A 20,814-nucleotide genomic window follows, 5' to 3' on the forward strand; every position below is an offset into this window, starting at 1 on the left:
ATTTTGAGTTTGATTAAAAAAAAGCATGTTTTAGTAATATGTGATGCAAGTTTGTATATTTTATTTTAAGCCAACAGGAAACACATTGTGAGACATTGTCCTTACTGCAACCCATTTTCGTGGCTTGAACCACAGTAATGCAAAATAACCACACTGAGAAATTCCAGTTGTTTCAGGTGCTACTGAAAAGGAATGCATTGTGCATATTGCCCAATATTACACATTTGTGGCCCAAGTCGATCATAAGAACCTGTCAAAAAATCATTAGGGAATATTTTGAGAAGTATTACCGGCTCCACAGGCAACAAAAATCTCACTCTGCCAACAGGGAAGAACTTTCTTAAAGTTTAAATTTAAATCAAAATTATGTCTGTCAGGAATATTTTGGTTTCCAGCTTTGGGTCTGTGTCAGCACAGAGCCCATGTGATTTTGATGGTTTGGCTCTAATGTCTACCAGATGACCGTAAAGCAACAACTTTGGTTTAACAACCTTAAGGAGGTTTTACGACTTGGTTGCAATTTGTTGTCTCATGAACCACAGGTTGACTTGAACGACTGCAAGTGTCCAAACAGTTTGAGTTTGCAGGAAACTAGTGCGTGTTGGATTCTTGATTTAGTTTGTGTTTCCTCCATCCATTACATTGCATATACTGTTTGTTGGCCGTAAGATGACCTATTCTGAGGTCTAGAGCTCTGTTTGTGTTACCTGCTGTGTCACTAAGTTTCTGCAGCAGCTCCAGTCTGGATAAGTGTTATTCTCACAAGGCTCAGGTTTGCTAACTCTGCTCCATAATCAACTGCTCATATGCTGTCACAAATAGGCAACCAGTAAGCCTTATTTAGATTTGTGGTCTTAAATGACTTGTATTACTTTTCTAGTAGAGGAATGTTGGTAGGTTTGATCAGGGAAGACAGTGTGGCAGATATTTTTGTTTCATGTTTATTTTTATTTATTTAACCTTGATGTTGTCAGGGAAGTCCCACTGAGATTACAAAACTCTTTCGTTCAAGGGAGCCCTGGCCAAGACAGCAGCAGTCCAGTTCCATTAGAGACAGTGATCATTAAGAATTAAGAAATTAAGAAAAAAAAAAAAAAAACATTAAACAAACAACATAATGTAAATCTATGAGGGCAATAGAACATGAAAGAAAAGTTAGCTGGACAAGCAGTTGCAGACACCCTTTGAATCAGCCCCCCTGCTCTTTAAGACATTTTAAAAGCACTACCTGAGATCAGCTCCTGCAGTTTTAAGTCAGTTTGCAAGCTGTTCGACTGCTGCAGGGACAGAGAAGTTAAAGGCCTTTTGGCCAAGTTCAGTGCGATCTTTGGGGACTGTCAGTAAAAGCTGTAACTTTTTTGTTATTGTTATCAATGATTTAATCTTCAATATTTAAACAAATGTATGTAATATTTCTGTTACAACTGCCTTCACTCCAAATTTAATTAGAATTTATAAAATATCTGTACTTTGTGGGAATAAGAAAGAGCATAGTCTTAAGTTACATAATCCAGCTCTCAGCAGTTGGGCAACAGCTCTTTTAAACTGGGCCCTTGTGTTTTTGTTTGTCCCAAGTACATGTTGTTGCTGCATGTTTTTGTCATTTCTGTAATGATAACATAGAAAGCTTAGGATGTTTTCCAATAGAGGTTTTAGACGCCCACCTACAGGCAGAAAAGCAAACCATGGAAAAGAGGAGTTGGGCTCTCGTTGCAGATCTAAGGAGAGAAATTGGAACTGGAGTTGGAGCCTGTTAGTGTGATATTTGTTATTCAGATTGCGTGCAGTCATGAAGTTTAACTCATGAATGTAGTCTAGACATTTAGATATGTATCAACAGATGCACAGTTGCCTAGTTACAATAAATAAAAGATTATGTGCTCAGGGCTGCTGTTTGACTGTCCAGTTATTTGCTGTGGAGAAATTTACACAGTGGCGCCATCTGCTGGTCTGAGTAAATCCTTCCCTATATAATAAGAGTGTTAGTGGATTCCTCCAAAATGATTGATTGATAAATAAATAAATAAATAAATAATCACATTTCCTTGGTATCTTGTCCCACCTTCTCTTTGATCTTTTCTTAGTGGTCCAGAGGATGGACAATGTCACAGAGGGCATGCAGAATTATGGAGGCAAAATCAATGATGTGGAGACAGATTTAAAGAAACTAGGTAACACCTTTTAACCCAAGATTGTTTCATAAACATGGATAGTTTTAGCGTTGTATAAAATTAGACTGTTTTGCTGATTTGACATTTTTTAATATTTATAAGTTCTGCTGACATGCACATTTTTCGTGTCACCTTTCCAGGTAACCAGGCGGGGGAAAAGTCAGTCAATGCCACCAGTGAAATTAAGACTTTCAAGTCAGATTTGGAGGTGTTGCAAAACCAGCTGAAAGATATTACTGTCAAGGCAACAAGCAACAGTGACATGTTGGAAGAACTTATGATCACAGGAGATGACTTGCAAAATGGCCATGTTTCCCTGCAGAGTTTTCTAGAAGGCAATGCAGCCACACTGCGGGGGGTCAACCAGACATTGGCCTCCTACAGTGGAATCATTGGGGACCTCCAGACCGATACTGCACGACTCCATTCTGACATACAGGGCCAGGTTGAGGTGCAGAGCAAGACCCAGGTTACTATTAGTGCGCTTAATATTACCCAATCCCAGCAGCGCAATCTGCTCAGCACTCTGCAGAAGACAGTTGAAGACACAGGTCAGGCAGTTCGAAAGCTGAAGAATGACTATCAGATTCTGCAACAGACAGCCAGACAGACACAGTCTGACACAGAGTGGCTAAAAGAAAAGGTCCAGAATCTTCAGGTCTTGGCAGCCAACAACTCAGCACTCACCAGGTCCAACGGAGATGCTATTGATGACTTGGGAGCTCAGCTCAGCACTCTAGCTAACCAAATCCAGAATACTTCAACCCTCACTGAGAGCCATGACCAGAGTCTACGTGAGCTGATGGATCACCAGCGAGACCACGATAATGTCACCTCATCAAAGTTTGATGACATGGAAGCAAGATTAGATCAACATGAGAATGACATGGACCGTGTGACTGGAAATGTAAGCTTTGCTGCACAGATTCTAGGGGTCATAAGCACTGACCTGAATGGCCTGAGATCCTGTGCTGAGACAGTGATGAAACACTCAGACTTGTTAGCAGGACTGAATAGTAGTTTAGAAGAGGCCAAGGCAGACAGCAAAGAGCTGCGCACCCAGCAGGATGAGCTGGTTGCCAGGTTGGACAAAGAGGTGAGCAACCTGTCTATCGTGATGGAGGAGATGAAGCTAGTGGACAGCAAGCACTCACAACTCATCACAAACTTCACCATCCTTCAGGGTGAGTAAAACAATATGTGGTTTGCAACTTAAAAATATCTGAGCATATAGTATCAGTTCATTTAATTTCATGATCATGATCAACTGATTTAACTTAATGCTGTCATAAATTACATGCATGTAATTTCCCTGACACTCACGTAACATTCTGTCACACACAGTTTCCTCTTCTGCTCATTTTTATGATTCAGGTCCACCAGGTCCAAAAGGTCCAAAGGGTGACAGAGGTCCCCAGGGCCAAATGGGAAAGTCAGGACAAAAAGGTGATAAAGGAGACAGAGGGACGCCTGGATTAGTGGGCTCAAAAGGAGAGAAAGGTCCTGCTGGACCACCTGGCATGAAAGGTCCAAAGGGTTCGAATGGGATTCCGGGGTATCCAGGACCTAAGGGATCAAGAGGGTCTGGAGGTCGACCTGGAAGCCCTGGTGAGAAAGGTGACCCTGGAGTTCCTGGGCTTCCTGGTAAGGATGGATACCCAGGAGTGCCAGGACTGCAAGGACCTCAAGGGACCAGAGGAGAAGTAGGACCTGCAGGTTTAGAAGGGCCTCGTGGGCCTGCTGGGCCCATTGGCCCTCCTGGTCCACCTGGCCTTCCAGGGTTACCTGCACCAGTGCCTCCTGTAATTATAAAGCAACATCAGCCCCCTCAGGTCCTTGTCCCCACCCTACCGACATCAGCTCCGATACCCACCAAAAAGCCAGATGGTTCTGTGTCCCGCCAGGTCCAGCCCCCACCTGTCACCACCTCTCAGACACCAGGTGAGTTCAGTGAGTACATAACTGCAGAAACCTTTAAATGAGTTCACTGAAAAGTATTTCACTTAAAGTAGGTGTTTAAATCTTCCAGATTGTCCATCTGAGTTCAGAAAATTTGGAGACAGCTGCTATTATTTCTCCTCTGCTTCTCAGAGACTCAACTTTGATGAGGCAAACAAGTTTTGTACCAGCAATTCCTCTCATTTGTTAATTATTAATGACAGTGAGGAACAGGTAAATATAATCTTAGACTACAAACGTTTAAACCAGTTATTTATTTGCTAAATGTCTTGTTAAATATTAGGTTTTTTTTCTATGTCTGTAGCAATTTGTGAGAACTGCAGTAGCAGGAAAAGGTTATTTCTGGCTGGGACTCACTGACAGGGAGGAGGAAAATGTCTGGAAGTGGGTGGATGGAACCATACCAGTTTTCAAGTGAGTTATATGAATACATTTCATTGATGTCTGACATGACTTTTTTGCTTCTCCCATTTCAACACAGATATCTCTTCTGAGTGTAGCTAATTATCCTTGTGGTTGTTATCAGGAAGTGGAAGCCTGGCCAGCCAGATAATTGGACTCATGGCCATGAAGATGGCGAGGATTGCGCTGGCCTCATCCATAATGCCTACTGGAATGACTTCTACTGCACTGACCGCATCGGTTTCATCTGTGAACGTCCAGCTGACTGTCAGTACCTACTTAGTAGAAAAACATTTTTGAATATTATAATCACTTAGTTGTGTGCAGTACCAGTCAAAATGTTGGACACACTTTCCCCTTAGATTGGTGGTAGTGTGTGTCAAGGCAGTGGTGTCTGTTTTTGATATTTCCAACAAATCCAGCTTAAACAACCGAGCCCTTTAACTGTAACATTGGAGTTAAAGCTTCAGTCTAAACATAAATCTTAAAAATGGGCCAGAGTGGTTTGTTAAGCGACTACGCAGTTTTATGTCTTTACATGAATGTGGACCACAACATCATCAAAGGTTTTACACAAGTTCTAATAAAAGATTGAGTTTAAGCAAATAGACTAAATATTTTCATACTTAACACTTTTAAAAAAGTCAGTGAGTTTTTTTCACCTAATATATTAAATACAAATACTTTAGTATGTTTAGGGTTGGGTCAACTTAAAGTTCCTGTTCTCTGTTTAATCTGTTGGTTTTTCCATTAGCTGTTGAATGAACCAGGGTAGGTTTTATGGGGTTTTCTCTCTGATCAGTTTTGTTGTTTGAGTTAGATGTTTTAAGTTTTTCAACAAAACTAACAGAAAAATGACTTCATGCTGAAATAAAGCAATATAATTTTTGTTCAATATGTTTATGTTCTTTTAACAGTTTTTTTTAGTGTGTTTACTGAGAAAATTTTAACTATACCACATATCTGTGAGGGTCTAACTGTATGGGAACCTTTGAAACTAACTGTTCAGTTGAATGTGAAATTAGAGTTAGGTGTTTTCAGTAGATTGTGAAGTTCATTTTTGGTTATTGGATTTTTTTTTATGTGCCAACCTGGATCTCGCTAGCACAGGGGTTGGTATGCAGATACCCTTCTTATAAACCTTCAAGCTCATATGTGATGTACTTAATGTGAGACTATCCTCTTAAATGATGTTTACGTAGTGCTTCAGGTACAGTAAGACAGTCCAGCATATTGATCTGTGCAATTTAGTACTCTCCAAATGGTCATTTTTCCTCTCTAAATTGCAGAATGTATTCCTCACAATATCAGTGTGAACCTAGGCTTCTATGTTATTCCACTAAAGAATGATTTAGTAAAAATGAAATCAGTGCTTGGAAATGTATCAGCCAAAGTCCAAATCTTAATCCAAGAGAAGCAGATGGACCTGCAATAAGCAGTTCCTGTTATGAAACCCAACAAGCACCATCAATAGCACTGTTTGTGCCATCGTTCCATTCTTTTTTTTTTATTTTTGTCCTAATAAACACATTTACTTGCTGCAAAAAGAAAATTCAGAAACATTAATATTGAATCTTTTCTATGAAAATAAACAACAATGCATGAAAACACTTGTAATTGTAAATGTATCAGCTGGTTGGTTCATCTTGTAGGTGCAAATTAATAACTTATGTATTATATTTTTGTATCTTTCTCCACAGTGACGGTTCCGGTTTTATAGCATCTGTCTGAAATGGTGTAAGTGACGTCCAGGAGAAGATGGTGAAGCTGAGGCTGAAGATGTGATAAAACACAGGCCAATTTCTATATAAATGAAGAGCTCGGAAGTCAGCCCAGTTGGGCATAACTGACACCTGGACTGATCTTTGTCTTTAGAGGCACTTTTACTACAGTATAAAGCCCTAAGACTGAGCAAGCACAGAGCCATCCCACCATAGTGCCAGTTTCGATCCGGTTCTGAAGTAACATGAGACTGTAGTCACGTATGCAAGCTGTGTAGGTGCAGCCACTTTTGTACATGTGTATGTGTATATAGTATTTTACAAAGATACGTTTTTGTTTTGGATTTCGTATGAATGAATTTCTTGACCATTTTTAAATCTTAACTGAAAAAAGATGAAAAAGAAAAATATCAGATGAATATTTTATTAATGAATGGGAATTAGTTTGTATTTCACAGATTCAGAAACTGTGACCATCTATAAGCTCCCCACATGAAAATAAATAAATAATCCAGCACCTACTCATCATCAGCAAACGACTGCAACCTCATTTTAAGTAAAAGTAATAAATAATAATTATTATCAGTATCAATGGTGCTGCTGTGTTCTCATGGACAGTATTTTTTAGACTTAAGCCCGCTAGTATGAGTTTTACTCACAGTACACTCTAACAGTGTGTAAATGTTTGTAATGTAGCCTCTTTAAGATGATTTATCAGATATGCTGAATACAATATGTGAAACATGTTATATGTTGATAATTTCTATAATCAGTCATTATAGTTGTATGATATGTCATGTATTGCTAAAGGACAGAATAGCAGTGTGTAACCAGCCTAAAGACTGTTGTATCCTCATTAAGTCATGAAACTCCTATGAATCAGGCCAGAATACTCATAATAATAATAATAAAATGTGAAAGCTAATGTATGTGGACTCAGATTTTTTGTTTTATATGAACTTCAGTCAACGCTTTTTCATTGAGGTATAAAAAACTTATAACTTTAAACTTGCAACTCATTTAAAGACTTTCAAGTTTTTTTTTCTCTTTATTTTATGTGTAGTCATTTATTCAATTTTCATTCTATAAATTAATGCAGTTTATGAAAAAAACAAAAGCTTTGAAAAAGAAGCAATCAGAATAACTTAAATTTTACAGAATCACATTTTCATATGTTAAAGGATTTAAGTGTTATTAAAATATACATTTAAACCATATCATTTCCAATCTCTTATCTCAATTATTTTAGTCAAAGTAGATGTCAAAACAATGTTAGAAACTGTATACTGCAACTCTATTTTAACTGTATATTGTAGGTAACAAATTGTTCTTCTAAATGGTTTCAAAACATCAAGAAAAACATGTATTAATTCCTTTTTCTAATTTCTTACTAAAATAAAAAAGTGATGTTCTTGGTCGCTCACAAAGTTCTTTCATTTTATTTTTATTCAGTAGGCTACATTAGTCCAATAAATGAGTCATGAAAATAACAAAAACATAGTTTAAAGCTCTGCAACTTATTTATATTTTGCACTTATATTAACACGCACACACACACACACACACACACTATAACCAAGATATGTTTTCACAGAGTTGTTGCTGAAATCTTTTTTTTTTTTTTTATTCTCCTTCTTCTTTTTTTAGTTTGTATTCCTTTAGGTGCTTCTTCGGATTTTCTGATTTGTTTTCATATAGATATCTTCTGTTTTTTCCGTTCGTGTTTCGATTGTGCATTTGTTTTCTTTATTTGTCTCTAATGTCTAACGTTATAAATTAAGTAGTGATATGGCTGCATCATATTTTGAGAACTCATAACTTGCCTAGAATGAAGTGAACACAGTTTTAAGTAGTTTCCTTCTGAGACATTTGTAAACATTTATCAAGTCATGAAAGTATACAAGTAGGCTACTCGTTGTGACCGTATTAATAAATCAAATAATTAATAAATCAAATCTAAATTCCATAAATGACATTGAATTTTTCAACCACTAAACACGGAGGCAGAACCCAAGGGCTCTGCACGGGGTTTAAGGCGTCATGTGACTAACGTCACCTGACGATGACATATATAAATATATATATATATATATATATATATATATATATATATATATATATATATATATATATATATATATATGTATATATTTTAATTTTTATTATTATTATTTTTTAACTGCATGGTTGTCGTTGACAGAAGTATATTCCACACCGAACTGTCTACTTCAATTACCCAGCATGCCTCGCTTGTTGCCGTCTGGCGAAAAGGAGTGACTGTGTAGAAAAGAGTCAGCTAGCTATATTTGAAACCCATCAAATTGTTGTTACTATGTATTTTTATTGTATGAAATAAGTATAAGAGGAAAAGAAAATATCTGGAGAAGGCGGAATCTGTTGCTGTTAACACATCAGCGATGCCTCTCTTTACGACCAACCCCTTTGACCAAGATGTTGGTGAGTAATCAGAACTAGGGGGCTATTGTAGCAGGCTCGCTAAAGTAGCTGTGTCCAGACAGCTTTGTTTTTGTTCCCCCAGCGCCTTAGTTAGCTTAGGCTGACATAAAATGTTATAATGTAATTAACTAATATAGAAAATAGCTATTAAGTCCAAATACAAATATAGGTTATTTTATGGTTAGTTAAACTGTAAATAGACGTTTGATACAAATGCTGTCATTGGCTAACTATAATAGCTAGTAAGCTTTCTGCCTAATCATTAGCATTGCCTTTCTGTATCCCACCCTCGATTGACTAACCATTTTAATGAGCCTGACATATTCAAATTTTGTGGAAATGAAAGAGGATGTGGTGTTGAGTAAAACCATGAAGTAACGCCTCTACTCTTTGTTCTGTTTCGAGTGGTTAACCACCTTATTGGCATGTACAGTGTGCAGAGGCGGACAAAATACACAGACGCTTCACTTAATAACATCATATGAAGTTAATGTAAAGCACTCAGACCCAATGCTAATCTAGTAAAAGCTTTTATTGGGTGTGTTAACAGGCTGTCCTGCTCGCAAATGAACCTGGTGTAAGGTGTCTCTTTGTCCTGAAGGGTTGCCATCTTCTAACCTATATAAAGTTCCTAGTTTGGTATTTGTGTCTTGACATTGCTATTTATCTAAAGAACTTGGACTGTATTACATAATCACACTAATAGCAGCATTAATCAGGATGTCCAGATGCACCAGTAGATGTTAAACAAATGAATGTCAAGTGTATGGCAAGTTTTTTTTTTCATTTTCACACCAATCATCATAATTTATAACCCCCAAAGCATCTGTCAGTAGAGTTTTCTGGTCCATGATCTATGTTAATATAAGCATCCACAACAACTAGCTGTGCTTTTAAAATCACATATTTAATGTTGCTGACAGAGCAGCTCACAGACCATGGGCCATGGACCTCTAGGGTTTGCATGAGGTATCACAGCTGATCGCTTGAGTGTTGTGGGTTGCAGGTTGGGGCCTCCCTGGACTGGTTGTTCCAAGTGCATCCTCCAGATGTTCTCTTGGATTAAGATTTGGAAAGTTAAGAGTCCTTTGGCTCCATTCTCAAGCTGTTCTTGGGGATTTTGTTCTTGTGTGGCTGAGAGCATTACCCTGGAAGTGGTATCTGCCATCAAGGAGTGCTTTTGGTCATTGGGACTGTGTCTTCAATAATATTAAGATGAGTGTTACATGCTGGCACATCCCAAGGATATCCAACAGGACATTGTATTGCAGTTGGAACATGAATGAAATTTACTTAATTTGTCAGTGACTTTTCTCTTACAGCTAATTAGATTTCATAATTGTGGTTTAAAATACCTATCAGGCTCCATATTATGTTATGATTATTTTTTTATCTTTGGCACAGAGAAAAATTTAACAAATTTAATAAAATTGTTTTAATTTCTTTCCAAAAATGTTCTTACTTCACCCATGCATCAGATTTCTCGCACTACAACTTTGTGTCATCTTGTTAACCCCACCTCCCAAAAAAAGAAAGAACAATAAAGGAAAAAAATGCCGCAGATATAGTTGAGATTTCTGCTCATGCTATCTATTGTGTTTCTTTCCTACAGAGAAAGCAACCAGCGAGATGAACACAGCCGAGGACTGGGGCCTCATTCTGGACATATGTGATAAGATAGGGCAGTCACGCACTGGGTAACTTAGCCGTCATCAATTCTGAGTTGCTGACAAACACATGTTTGAGATTTTTAGTTTTCTATATTCAAAAATCTGTTTCCATATTTTGATGATTTAATTCAGAGAAATTCAGGTTTTTGGAAATTATAAGAAAATATCTGACATTATTGTCCTTACGTTTTCAGCATATATTTTTTTTTAGAGTTTTCGTTTCTCCTCTTGTTACAGGCCCAAAGAATGTCTCCGCTCTATAATGAGAAGAGTGAACCATAAGGATCCCCACGTAGCCATGCAGGCACTGACCGTAAGTGGATTACAAACACAAAGACATCTTTTTTTATACACTTAAATCTAGAAGTTTTTGGACACTTATTTAATAATTTTTATTTTTGTCTGCTTCCATAAACAAATCCAAATTAAACTTATGTAATGAAGATGCTCTTAAAGTTAAAACTTCAGTGTAAGTTTATAAATAATCATAGAGGAAAGAGTTTTGGAATTAAGACTTAATATCTTCTCTAATAGTAACTCTAATATGTTGCATATGTTTGTTTTTTTATAACAAAAACAATGTATTTAAAAGTTGTTTCTTTTATTTCACAACAGCCAGCCTAGTATAGAACACTTTCCAGGAGGTAGGCATATTAGTATTCACAATTAACAGGAAGAAAATAAACACAGATGGCTCATAAGATAATCTATGCACCAAATTTTAGTATAGGAAAGCTAGACTTTACCCCTGAAAAACATCTCTAAAAAGACATTGCAGTTTGAAAACTTCATTCAGTTGACAAATGAAGCTAAAATCAACTCGTATCAAGGTGACAGTAAGAACCAAAGAAGGCTCAGAGCAGCTCATCACCCAAAGAATCACCTGTTAATTACCTGGAGGCAGTGTGAAGTCATATGCTTCCTCTGGTATCGTCTCTGGAGCTTTTATTTATAATATGACAGAAGCACAAGAGCATCTAGATGAATTCTGAAGTGTGTTAGGATTCACAGTTCAGCCTCAAGGTACAGAGCTGACTGGCTGTTAGGTATTTTTTTTTTATGAGGTGGAATATCCTGCTTTTGAAAAACTCATATTGATTAACATTTAAGTTAAAGCTTATAGTCTGTCAAGCCCATTTTATCTATGCATTAGCAATTTTGTTTTGTTTTTGGTAAAAGCTTTAGTAAGAAATTGTCTAAGTCTACAAATATTTCCTGATCTTGCTAAAACTCTTTATTCAGTTCTTCAGTGCACTGTGCGGTAACTAAGTGATAAGTTTTGTCCCAATAAGTGCTTCAAATGTTTCATTGAGAGCTGCATAAATACTCTGTTCCTTTCTCCTCGCAGCTTCTCGGTGCTTGTGTCTCAAACTGTGGGAAAGTATTCCACTTGGAGGTTTGCTCCAGAGAGTTTGCAAGTGAAGTCAGTAATGTCTTAAACAAGGTTTGTTTGCAAATTTTATTGTCCATATGTTACTCCATGCTTGCCACATTATTTGTGATGGGTTAAATAGCCTCATACTGTATCTTTGCTTTTGTAACACCTGCCTGTTAATGACTCTCTGCAGGGTCACCCAAAAGTGTGTGAGAAGCTGAAGGCCCTGATGGTGGAGTGGGCAGAGGACTTCCGCAATGACCCACAACTCAGTCTGATCTCAGCTATGATCAAGAATCTACGTGAGCAGGGCGTTACTTTCCCTGCTGTGGGTTCCCAGGTAGGTTTATCAGTAGTGCAGTTGACTGGTTTTAAAGTGGACATATGCTTTTAAATCCTTCCATTTCACATGTAAATCATTAATTTATGGTCAACATAAAGTAGAACCGCAATGCTTTGGTCTGAATTCCTGGTTCTTCTAGCTCCACACACCCCTCGTCAACCCCTGTTCTGAGGCTCGTCTTTAGAGTGACTTGCTTTGGTGCGGTCTCTTTAAATGTGAATGAGGCATTTAATGCCCCACCTCCCTCCAGGTCGCAGAGAGTTCCACTCCAACCCATTCGGCTATTTTTGTAGTTTGATAGCAGCAATATGATTATCTGCCGGCACGTTTACTAGAGATGTCAACGGAAAACGTGTCCTTCCAGCCTTACATATTTGAGTCCTCCTCTCTTCCTTTCCGTTCGTCCCTCACTGATAAGTTCCCCAAACACTTCCATGTATTTGTCATCATCCCATGCCGTCTCTACCAGTTGTTGTCTCCCCACCCCCAACACTACTTTTTCCACACTATCACAATATGAATAAGATAAACAAGGCCTTGACATTGTTAAGGAGTTAGCCAACCCGAGCGTCAAGAAAGTCACTGAATGCATTTGGATAATGTGTTCCACTACACACAATGGCAAAAAAAAAAAAAATTATTCCAAGCACACGTTATGACCCACTATAGTGGTATGAGAGAGTGTAACAAATAAGAGTACTGTGGAAAGATATTAATAAAAAGGAAGCTGGAAATGGGGAAGTAACAAATGGTGGTAACAGATAAATGTTGGGGTGAGCGGAGCTGCCCACATCAGAAACACAATATAAGGCAAGGCAAGGCAAGGCAAGGCAAGGCAAGGCAAGGCAGTTTATTTGTATAGCACATTTCATGTACAGGACAATTCAAAGTGCTTTACATAAAACAAAGACATTACAGATATTTAGAATAGTAAAAGGCATCAACACATAATCAACACATAATCACAATAAAATAATAAATTACATTAAAATGATTAAAAGCAAGATATGTTAAAAAAAAAGTTACCGTGCAGATTTCATGCATAGGCGCATGAGAAAAGAAAAGTTTTTAACCTGGATTTAAAAATGTCTACATTTGGGGAAAGTTTAATCTCCACTGGCAGTTTGTTCCATTTGTTTGCAGCATAACAGCTAAATGCTGCTTCTCCATGTTTAGTCTGGACTCTGGCCTGGACTAGTTGACCAGAGTCTTTGGATCTAAGAGCTCTGCTAGGTTTATATTCTCTGAACATATCACAGATGTATTCTGGGCCTAAACCATTCTGGGATTTGTAAATGATCAGAAGGGTTTTAAAATCTATTCTGTGACTGACTGGAAGCCAGTGTAAAGATTTTAAAACTGGTGTGATGTGTTCAGATCTCTTAGTCCTGGTTAAAACTCTAGCAGCAGCGTTCTGGATGAGCTGCAGATGTTTAATGCTCTTTTTAGGAAGTCCTGTTAAAAGACCATTACAGTAATCCAGTCTACTGGAGATGAATGCATGGATGAGTTTCTCTTGGTCTTTCTGGGAGACTAAACTTTTAATTCTGTTGATGTTTCTGAGCTGGTAAAAAGCTGTCTTAGTGACAGCTTTGATATGGCTGCTGAAAGTCAGGTCTGAGTCTATCAACACTCCCAGGTTACGAACTTGGTTGGTAATTTTAAGAGCCCGAGTCTCCAGGTGTTTGCCAATGCTGACCCTCTTCTCTTTGCTACCAAACAGAATAATCTCAGTTTTGTCTTCATTTAATTGTAGGAAATTCTCCCTCATCCAGGTGTTTATTTGCTCCAGACACTGACACATTAAGTCTATTGGACTGCAGTCATCTGGTGACAGAGACACATAAAGTTGTGTATCATCTGCATAACTTTGATAACTAATACTATAGTTTTGTAATATTTTACCCAAAGGGAGCATATACAAGTTGAACAGAAGAGGTCCAAGGACTGACCCCTGGGGGACTCCACAAGTCATGGCCACTCGCTCGGATTCATAGCTGCCGATCGTAACAAAATAACTCCGGCCTTCTAAATAGGACCTGAACCAGTTAAGGACCGCTCCAGAAAGTCCAACCCAGTTTTCCAGCCTGTGCAACAGGATTCTGTGATCTACAGTATCAAACGCAGCACTGAGATCCAACAGAACCAGGACTGATACTTGACCAGAATCGGTATTCAACCTAATGTCATTTAACACTTTGACCAGAGCTGTTTCAGTGCTGTGATGAGGTCGGAAGCCGGACTGAAATTTATCAAGATTTCCACTTTCATTTAAAAAGTCATGAAGCTGGTGAAATACAACTTTTTCAATAATCTTGGAAATAAAAGAGAGGTTAGAGACAGGTCTATAGTTGTTCATTATAGAGGCGTCTAGAGTCCTTTTCTTTAGGAGTGGCTTAATAGCAGCTATCTTTAGTGACTTGGGAAAAATGCCTGATATAACCACAATGGGTGTCTCAAAGTCAGCCAGTTGAAAACAAAACCCAGGGATAATCAAATTAGTGAACGAAAACTGGCCTACTAATCTAAGATAACAAAAGGTGAAGCAGCGCCAATAACTGTGCTCATGTAAAAATTATATACAATTAAAACTACAAACTAAACTAGCCCAACACATTCTAACATTAACAATTCTAAAGTACTTTAACTATACAAAACAACTTAAAGAGAAGCCAAAAGAGCTTTTACTTGTTATCAAAACCAGAAAAGAAAACAAGACTCCTAATCAATAAACTAAACACAAAACAAAGCCAAACAGTTGTAACACTGCTGGAAAAGTACTAAGCTGTCTAACAAAAATACCACCAGCTAAGCACACAATCAAAGTCACCAAGTTCCAACAAGCCAAGGGCAAACTGTCTGTGCCAAACACTTGCCAAATAATTCACAGCTCAGCCGGTTTATATTTCTCCAGAGTGTGGCTGCAACGTTGAGGATTGGCCAGGCAATTAACCAGTCAGCTGGTAGGAGGCAAAGGTGTAATTGGATGGAGTCAAGCCTCAGCAGGCAGAAAGTAGGGTGTTGGGCATAACCAATCTCCAGTGGGTGGTGGCACACAGGCATTTACATGCAAAATGAGAGAGTCATTAGAGAAATGACAGTCAGCCGTAACAACACAGTACAGTTATATCCTCAGGTAAGAAGCTAAAAGTTAGCACACAGCACTAACAGAAGCAGAATGCACAACGCTAATACTGTCAAAATAACGGCCGGTAAATCATATCAACACACAAAATGCATGTCTAAAATAAAGCTTGACGTAATTTTAGCGTTATTTGGAGCTTACCGCTTTGATGTGTCTGTCGTTTCCATAGAGAGAAGAAACTCACCCCTCATTCAGACGCAGTCTTTCTGCAAATCCATCTTAATACTGGTGGAGGTTGCTGAATCACTCATCCTTAAAGTGCTTCGTGCAAACAAAAAGGACTTTTCCCACTGATGTCAGTACATTTCCGTGAAAAATTAAATCCAACCAGGCACCTCGAAGAGGCTCTGATGCCGGGGGGCGATGATACACCCAACAACCGCACATTTTGACTTGTCTACTGGTAACTTTGGCATAAGTAAATGTGGACTACAAAATCGCTTTGAGTAGAAAAAAATTAATATTAATGAAATAATCTAATTTCTAAATCTAATTTTAAAAGTCCTAAAAAAATTAATAAAAACCCACAATAGCATAGTTAAATAGGAAATTCATCCTGTACCTTTATTTTCACCCCTCTATGTCAAACATCATCATAATTTATCTGATTAATAATTATTTTCTTACAGGCAGCAGAACAAGCAAAAGCAAGCCCAGCTTTAGTTGCAAAGGATCCCTCCACCTCGACAAACAAAAAAGAAGAAGAAGACTTGGCCAAAGGTAAAAGAACCTCTAAATATCTTAGCAGTCTCTGGAAATGGCTAACCTGCCTGCAGATGCTTTTCAGTTTCCTGGTGTGCATACCCTTTAGTCATTACTAGTTTAGTCTAACTTGTTACTTGCACTGGATAAATTAATTACAGGCATTTAAGATCTGTAAAATGCACAGCAAACCACATTTGTCCCTGTTGAATGCAGCTATCGAGTTGTCACTGAAGGAGACACGTCAGCAGTCACAGACCTCCTTGTCCAGCCTTTACCCAAACACCTCCAACCTGCTTTCCACACACAAGCCTGATGGCAGAAAAGTCCGTGCCATCTACGACTTTGAGGCTGCAGAGGACAATGAACTCACTTTTAAATCAGGAGAAATCATCACTATCCTGGACGACAGGTGCGCGTTTCCACAAATAGAAACTGTTAATTGTCAAATAATTGTAATATATTATAGATGTTCTTAGTTTTAGTTACATTTCGTTGTGAGACCTGGTTAAATAAAAAAAAAAAATTGCATATCTTCCATATGAAAGCATCATGAACTTAAAGCATCACTGTGTCACATCTCAACCGTGATTTAAACCTGGCCATTTCTGCAATGTCTTTTCAGGATTTCATTAACATTTGGGATGTTTACCTTCTTTAAACTGTCAATATCTGAACTGCTTCATCTTTAGCATGGGATCTGTTTGCATCTCCTGTAAGACGTCTGGCTGCACAGTAGATTCAGTTTCTGCTCACATTTTTGTGGTTTGTTGTTTCTCAGTGACCCCAACTGGTGGAAAGGGGAAACATACCAGGGAATCGGGTTGTTCCCTTCCAACTTTGTCACTGCGGATCTCACTGCAGAGCCTGAGATGAGTGAGTAAAAGCAAACACACAATCAAAACACACACCCCTTTTTTAGTCATGAGTGATGTAGCTTTATAGCTCCTGGACTAAAAGATGTTTGAGTCACTTATGAGCTGGGAAAAAAATAAAGTGCATCAACAAAGACAGTTAGTCAAAATATTGTTGACATCAACAGGAAAAGAAAGACTGGTTCTTACTTCCTTAACAGCTACACTATCTGATAACACTGTCTTTCACTAGAAAAAGCTTCAGACTTAATTTTATATCTAACTTTAAATATCTGCAGTATTGATAGATAACCTTTTTATCTATACAGATTTTTGACTTATTGGTACTGTGATGTGAATGGACCCGTTTCATTTCTATTTTCTTTGCATAATTTCTTTCTCAGGTCAGTATTTCAATTGCTGCCACAGAACTAAAAAGAAATGCATGCACATGTCTACACACGCACACACACACACATTTTTGTTTAAAACTGATGTGTGTGGTAGTTAAATAAGATGTGTAAAGAAATTGCCAAATACTCAAGAAAAGTTCTTGGAGTTAGTCCATTTTCATCTAATTCTTTGTTGTACTTTGTTAATCACTTGCTGCTGTATTTTATCCATTTAAAAAATTACACTAAACAAATACCCTCTAGTTTTTTTGTTTGAGAGTAGACTTCTTGTTTTTCCACTCAAAATGTTCCTGTTTGCAAACAATTATGTTGTGCTCCAACAGAAAACTGTGCCCTTTCTCTCAAATGAAGCCAGAGCAACAGTCCAGTGCATTCAGAAAAACTCCACTGATGAGCTCTGTAACACAAAACTACTAGATATATACTGAAGAAAGCAGGGGTGTGTGATGACGGGATCTTTAAATGGTGAAGAAAAACCTCTTCCCAACAGCCAGCCTACTATAGAACACTTTCCAGGAGGTAGGCATATCAGTATTCACAATTAACAGGAAGAAAATAAACACAGATGGCTCGAATAATATAATCTATGCACCAAATTTTAGGATAGTGAAGCTAGACTTTACCCCTGAAAAGCCTCTCTAAAAAGACAAAGCAGTTTGAAACCTTCATTCAGTTGACAAATGAAGCTAAAATCAACTCGTACCAAGGTGACAGTAAGAACCAAAGAAGGCTCAGAGCAGCTCATCAAACTAAAACTCTAAAAACGCTAAAACTCTTTATTCAGTTCTTAAGTGCACCGTGTGGTAAACTAATAGAGTAACCAAATGACATCAGTGATAAGTTTTGTCCCAATAAGTGCTTCAAATGTTTCATTTAGAGCTGCACAAATACTCTGTTCCTTTCTCCTCGCAGCTTCTCAGTGCTTGTGTCTCAAACTGTGGGAAACAGTGTTGCAGATGCAATTCTCCTGAACTCAAGCGTGAAATTTTATCCTCACACTCAAGATTCCTGCTGTCCTCTCTTGAAGCTTTGGCTCTTAGATATTGTTTTTTCTGTGCTCTTGGGTTGTTGTGAAAGGATCATTAAACTTGCTCCAGCCAATAAAGTTTTTAATCACAACAGCATGTAAGCAAAAACACTTTAATATTTGAAAGAGGGCAGTTATTATTTTTCAGTATGAAAGCAAGAAAGTCTGCTCTCACATCGAAAACCACACTCTTGATTATTGATAGGAGAAAAACACCAATATCCTTCACAATGAAATACTTTGCTCGGTACCGCTTTGTCTAATCCATGTCTCGTGTTGTTGTTTATCAGGTAGCTCAAATTGTGCAGGTGTCTATATACATGTATTTATGTGTGATTAAGTTGTAAGCTGATACAAGCTGATTTCTGCACCAGTGTTCTTTGCTTCGATCAGACCATTACTGGCGATGGAGTCCACTTACTTTCATCTCTCATGTGCTTCTTACTGATCACTGGAACTGTTGTTTTTCCTGCTGTTATCTACACATTTGTAGTGAAGACAGAGAAGAAGACAGTACAGTTCAGTGAGGACATCCAGGTGGAGACAATAGAGCCTGAACAGGAGCCTGTGTATATAGATGAGGTAAGTTTCTTTCTGTGTGCATTTTCATACAATTCAGATAATTCAACATATCATGGTCACATCTATAGAAAACGACCTTGTTTTGATATAATTTAAATGCTTTAACAACTTCCTAACCTAATTAGTTATACCAAGGTGTATTTAGAACAGTATATAATTGAGGCAGTACTTTATTGAAACCTTTCAGGATAAAATGGACCAGCTACTGCAGATGATTCAAAGTGCAGATCCAACAGACAACCAGTCAGACAGCGTTGAGTTACTACAACTGGAAGGTAAACTGAAATTTAAGTGGATATTTTAATGAAAGATAAAAGTTACAAATCTGTTAAGTCTTTCCAGATGAAAAATATTTCCCCCCTCAGGTGCCTGCAATCAGATGGGCCCCCTCATTGATCAGAAGCTGGAGGATATAGACAGGTACATAATGGGAATAATTGAAAACAGTATTTTCTAAGCTCTGATCTGGAATTTTGAAAGATGAACTTCAAGAATTTGTTAAATGTCCTCTGAGGATTTTTTATTGGCTTTATTGTTGTATGATCAGGAAGCACTCTGAACTGTCAGAGCTGAACGTGAAGGTGATGGAGGCGTTGTCTTTGTATGCGAAACTGATGAATGAAGATCCAGTTTATGCCATGTATGCCAAGCTGCAGAGCCAGCAGTACTACATGCAGCAGCCTGCCAGCGCAGCACAGCAGGTGAAGCCAACTCAGCATGAATATGACTTATAAAATTTTCACAGGATTTTGTTTTGGGGTATTTCAGATTAATTTGTGGAATTACGCTGGTGTGAACTGTTTTGGTGTTTAGTGTTTCCTCACACCTAACAAATTAAACTAAAATTGTCTAGTTTTTTAATGGCCTTCAGTGAGGAAAAAACAAGTAGATTCCAGTGTGCCGCCTTAGTGCTGTGGGTATAATTATAATTCAGTGTCTTGCATGTGTTGTGTGGTTTATGTGAACTTTAATACTTGACTTAATTTTCCATTTTTTTAAAATGGTGTTACTGGATTAAATTGACATCAGTTAATCATCAGCTCATAAAGTATCTTTGTTTTCATTTCATGATGAAGGTCTACCCTGGTCAGCCTGCATCAGGTTCATATGCCATGGGTAGTACAGGGGTACAAGGATATACTGTTCCTATAGAGCAACTTCCTACTGGAGCCCCAATTCCTGGTCAACCAACTCCCAGGTGAGTTTCACATCCCCACCGTCTTAGTTTTTTGGTGCACTAAAGCCCTTTACAAGCTGTTAATGCTAATCTTTGCCACCAATTTCTTCGTGTCCCTTTACAGTATTTCCCCTGAGTTTCAATTCATTTTTCTAGGTACTATTTAAGGAGAAAATGGAAAATCATTTAGTTTGTAATTTTTTTTACACAAAAACATAAAAGTAAAACATGTGTTCCCTTCAATGTCGTGCCAAGCTAAAGCAGATTTAAAAATCCACATCAGTTACAGATTCAATTGACTCAAGATTAAATGGTGATTAAACACTGAAAAGGTGAATGATAGTGGGTTTTTTTTTTTTTTGGCCAGTGTAAAACGGGGTTTTAATTTTTATTTATTTAGAGTTTATCTACCCTTAATGTTGCATGACTTTTTGTTGTAGCTGTAAATGGTTTTGTAAGTGGCTTGTGAGATAAAATCAGCCATTTGTCAAAGACTGATCTCTCCTTTTTAATCTCTCACATATTGTGTGTGTGTGTGTGTGGGGGGGGGGGGGGGGGGGGGTGTATTTGAAGAAGTTTGGACATGGTTTATTTTTGTATTTCTTCTCTGACTTTTTGTGGTCTGTGCAAACTTAAATCTTTTCCACTGGTCTAAAGGAAGTCAGTGTAATCGGACTTTGAATGCAACATTCTCACTACACTAAAAATGTCAGTGCCTCTATTACAGTTATCCAGACCCCAGGCAGAGTAGCTACCAGCTTAGTGGCAGCTAATGGGGATGCAAATTTTTCACAATGTTTCAAAGAACTTTACATT

General features: G+C 37.9%; 1 protein-coding gene across 1 annotated transcript in view; it reads left to right on the forward strand.

Moving 5' to 3' along the window:
* Window positions 1–20,814, forward strand: part of LOC121644522 (collectin-12-like) — a 48,886-nt gene that overhangs the window by 24,267 nt on the left and 3,805 nt on the right. The window contains exons 4-22 of the mRNA XM_041992523.1: window positions 2,085–2,171; window positions 2,312–3,355; window positions 3,546–4,112; window positions 4,201–4,343; window positions 4,435–4,544; window positions 4,657–4,735; window positions 8,617–8,710; window positions 10,323–10,407; window positions 10,618–10,693; window positions 11,729–11,824; window positions 11,949–12,095; window positions 15,873–15,963; window positions 16,162–16,357; window positions 16,727–16,821; window positions 18,733–18,821; window positions 19,009–19,096; window positions 19,187–19,241; window positions 19,369–19,522; window positions 19,898–20,019. Of these exons, the coding sequence (XP_041848457.1) occupies window positions 2,085–2,171; window positions 2,312–3,355; window positions 3,546–4,112; window positions 4,201–4,343; window positions 4,435–4,544; window positions 4,657–4,735; window positions 8,617–8,710; window positions 10,323–10,407; window positions 10,618–10,693; window positions 11,729–11,824; window positions 11,949–12,095; window positions 15,873–15,963; window positions 16,162–16,357; window positions 16,727–16,821; window positions 18,733–18,821; window positions 19,009–19,096; window positions 19,187–19,241; window positions 19,369–19,522; window positions 19,898–20,019 (3,418 nt within the window). The remainder of the gene's footprint in view (window positions 1–2,084; window positions 2,172–2,311; window positions 3,356–3,545; window positions 4,113–4,200; window positions 4,344–4,434; window positions 4,545–4,656; window positions 4,736–8,616; window positions 8,711–10,322; window positions 10,408–10,617; window positions 10,694–11,728; window positions 11,825–11,948; window positions 12,096–15,872; window positions 15,964–16,161; window positions 16,358–16,726; window positions 16,822–18,732; window positions 18,822–19,008; window positions 19,097–19,186; window positions 19,242–19,368; window positions 19,523–19,897; window positions 20,020–20,814) is intronic.

Source organism: Melanotaenia boesemani, chromosome 8 (genome assembly GCF_017639745.1).
Source record: "Melanotaenia boesemani isolate fMelBoe1 chromosome 8, fMelBoe1.pri, whole genome shotgun sequence".
In the NCBI taxonomy this organism is placed as follows: domain Eukaryota; kingdom Metazoa; phylum Chordata; class Actinopteri; order Atheriniformes; family Melanotaeniidae; genus Melanotaenia; species Melanotaenia boesemani.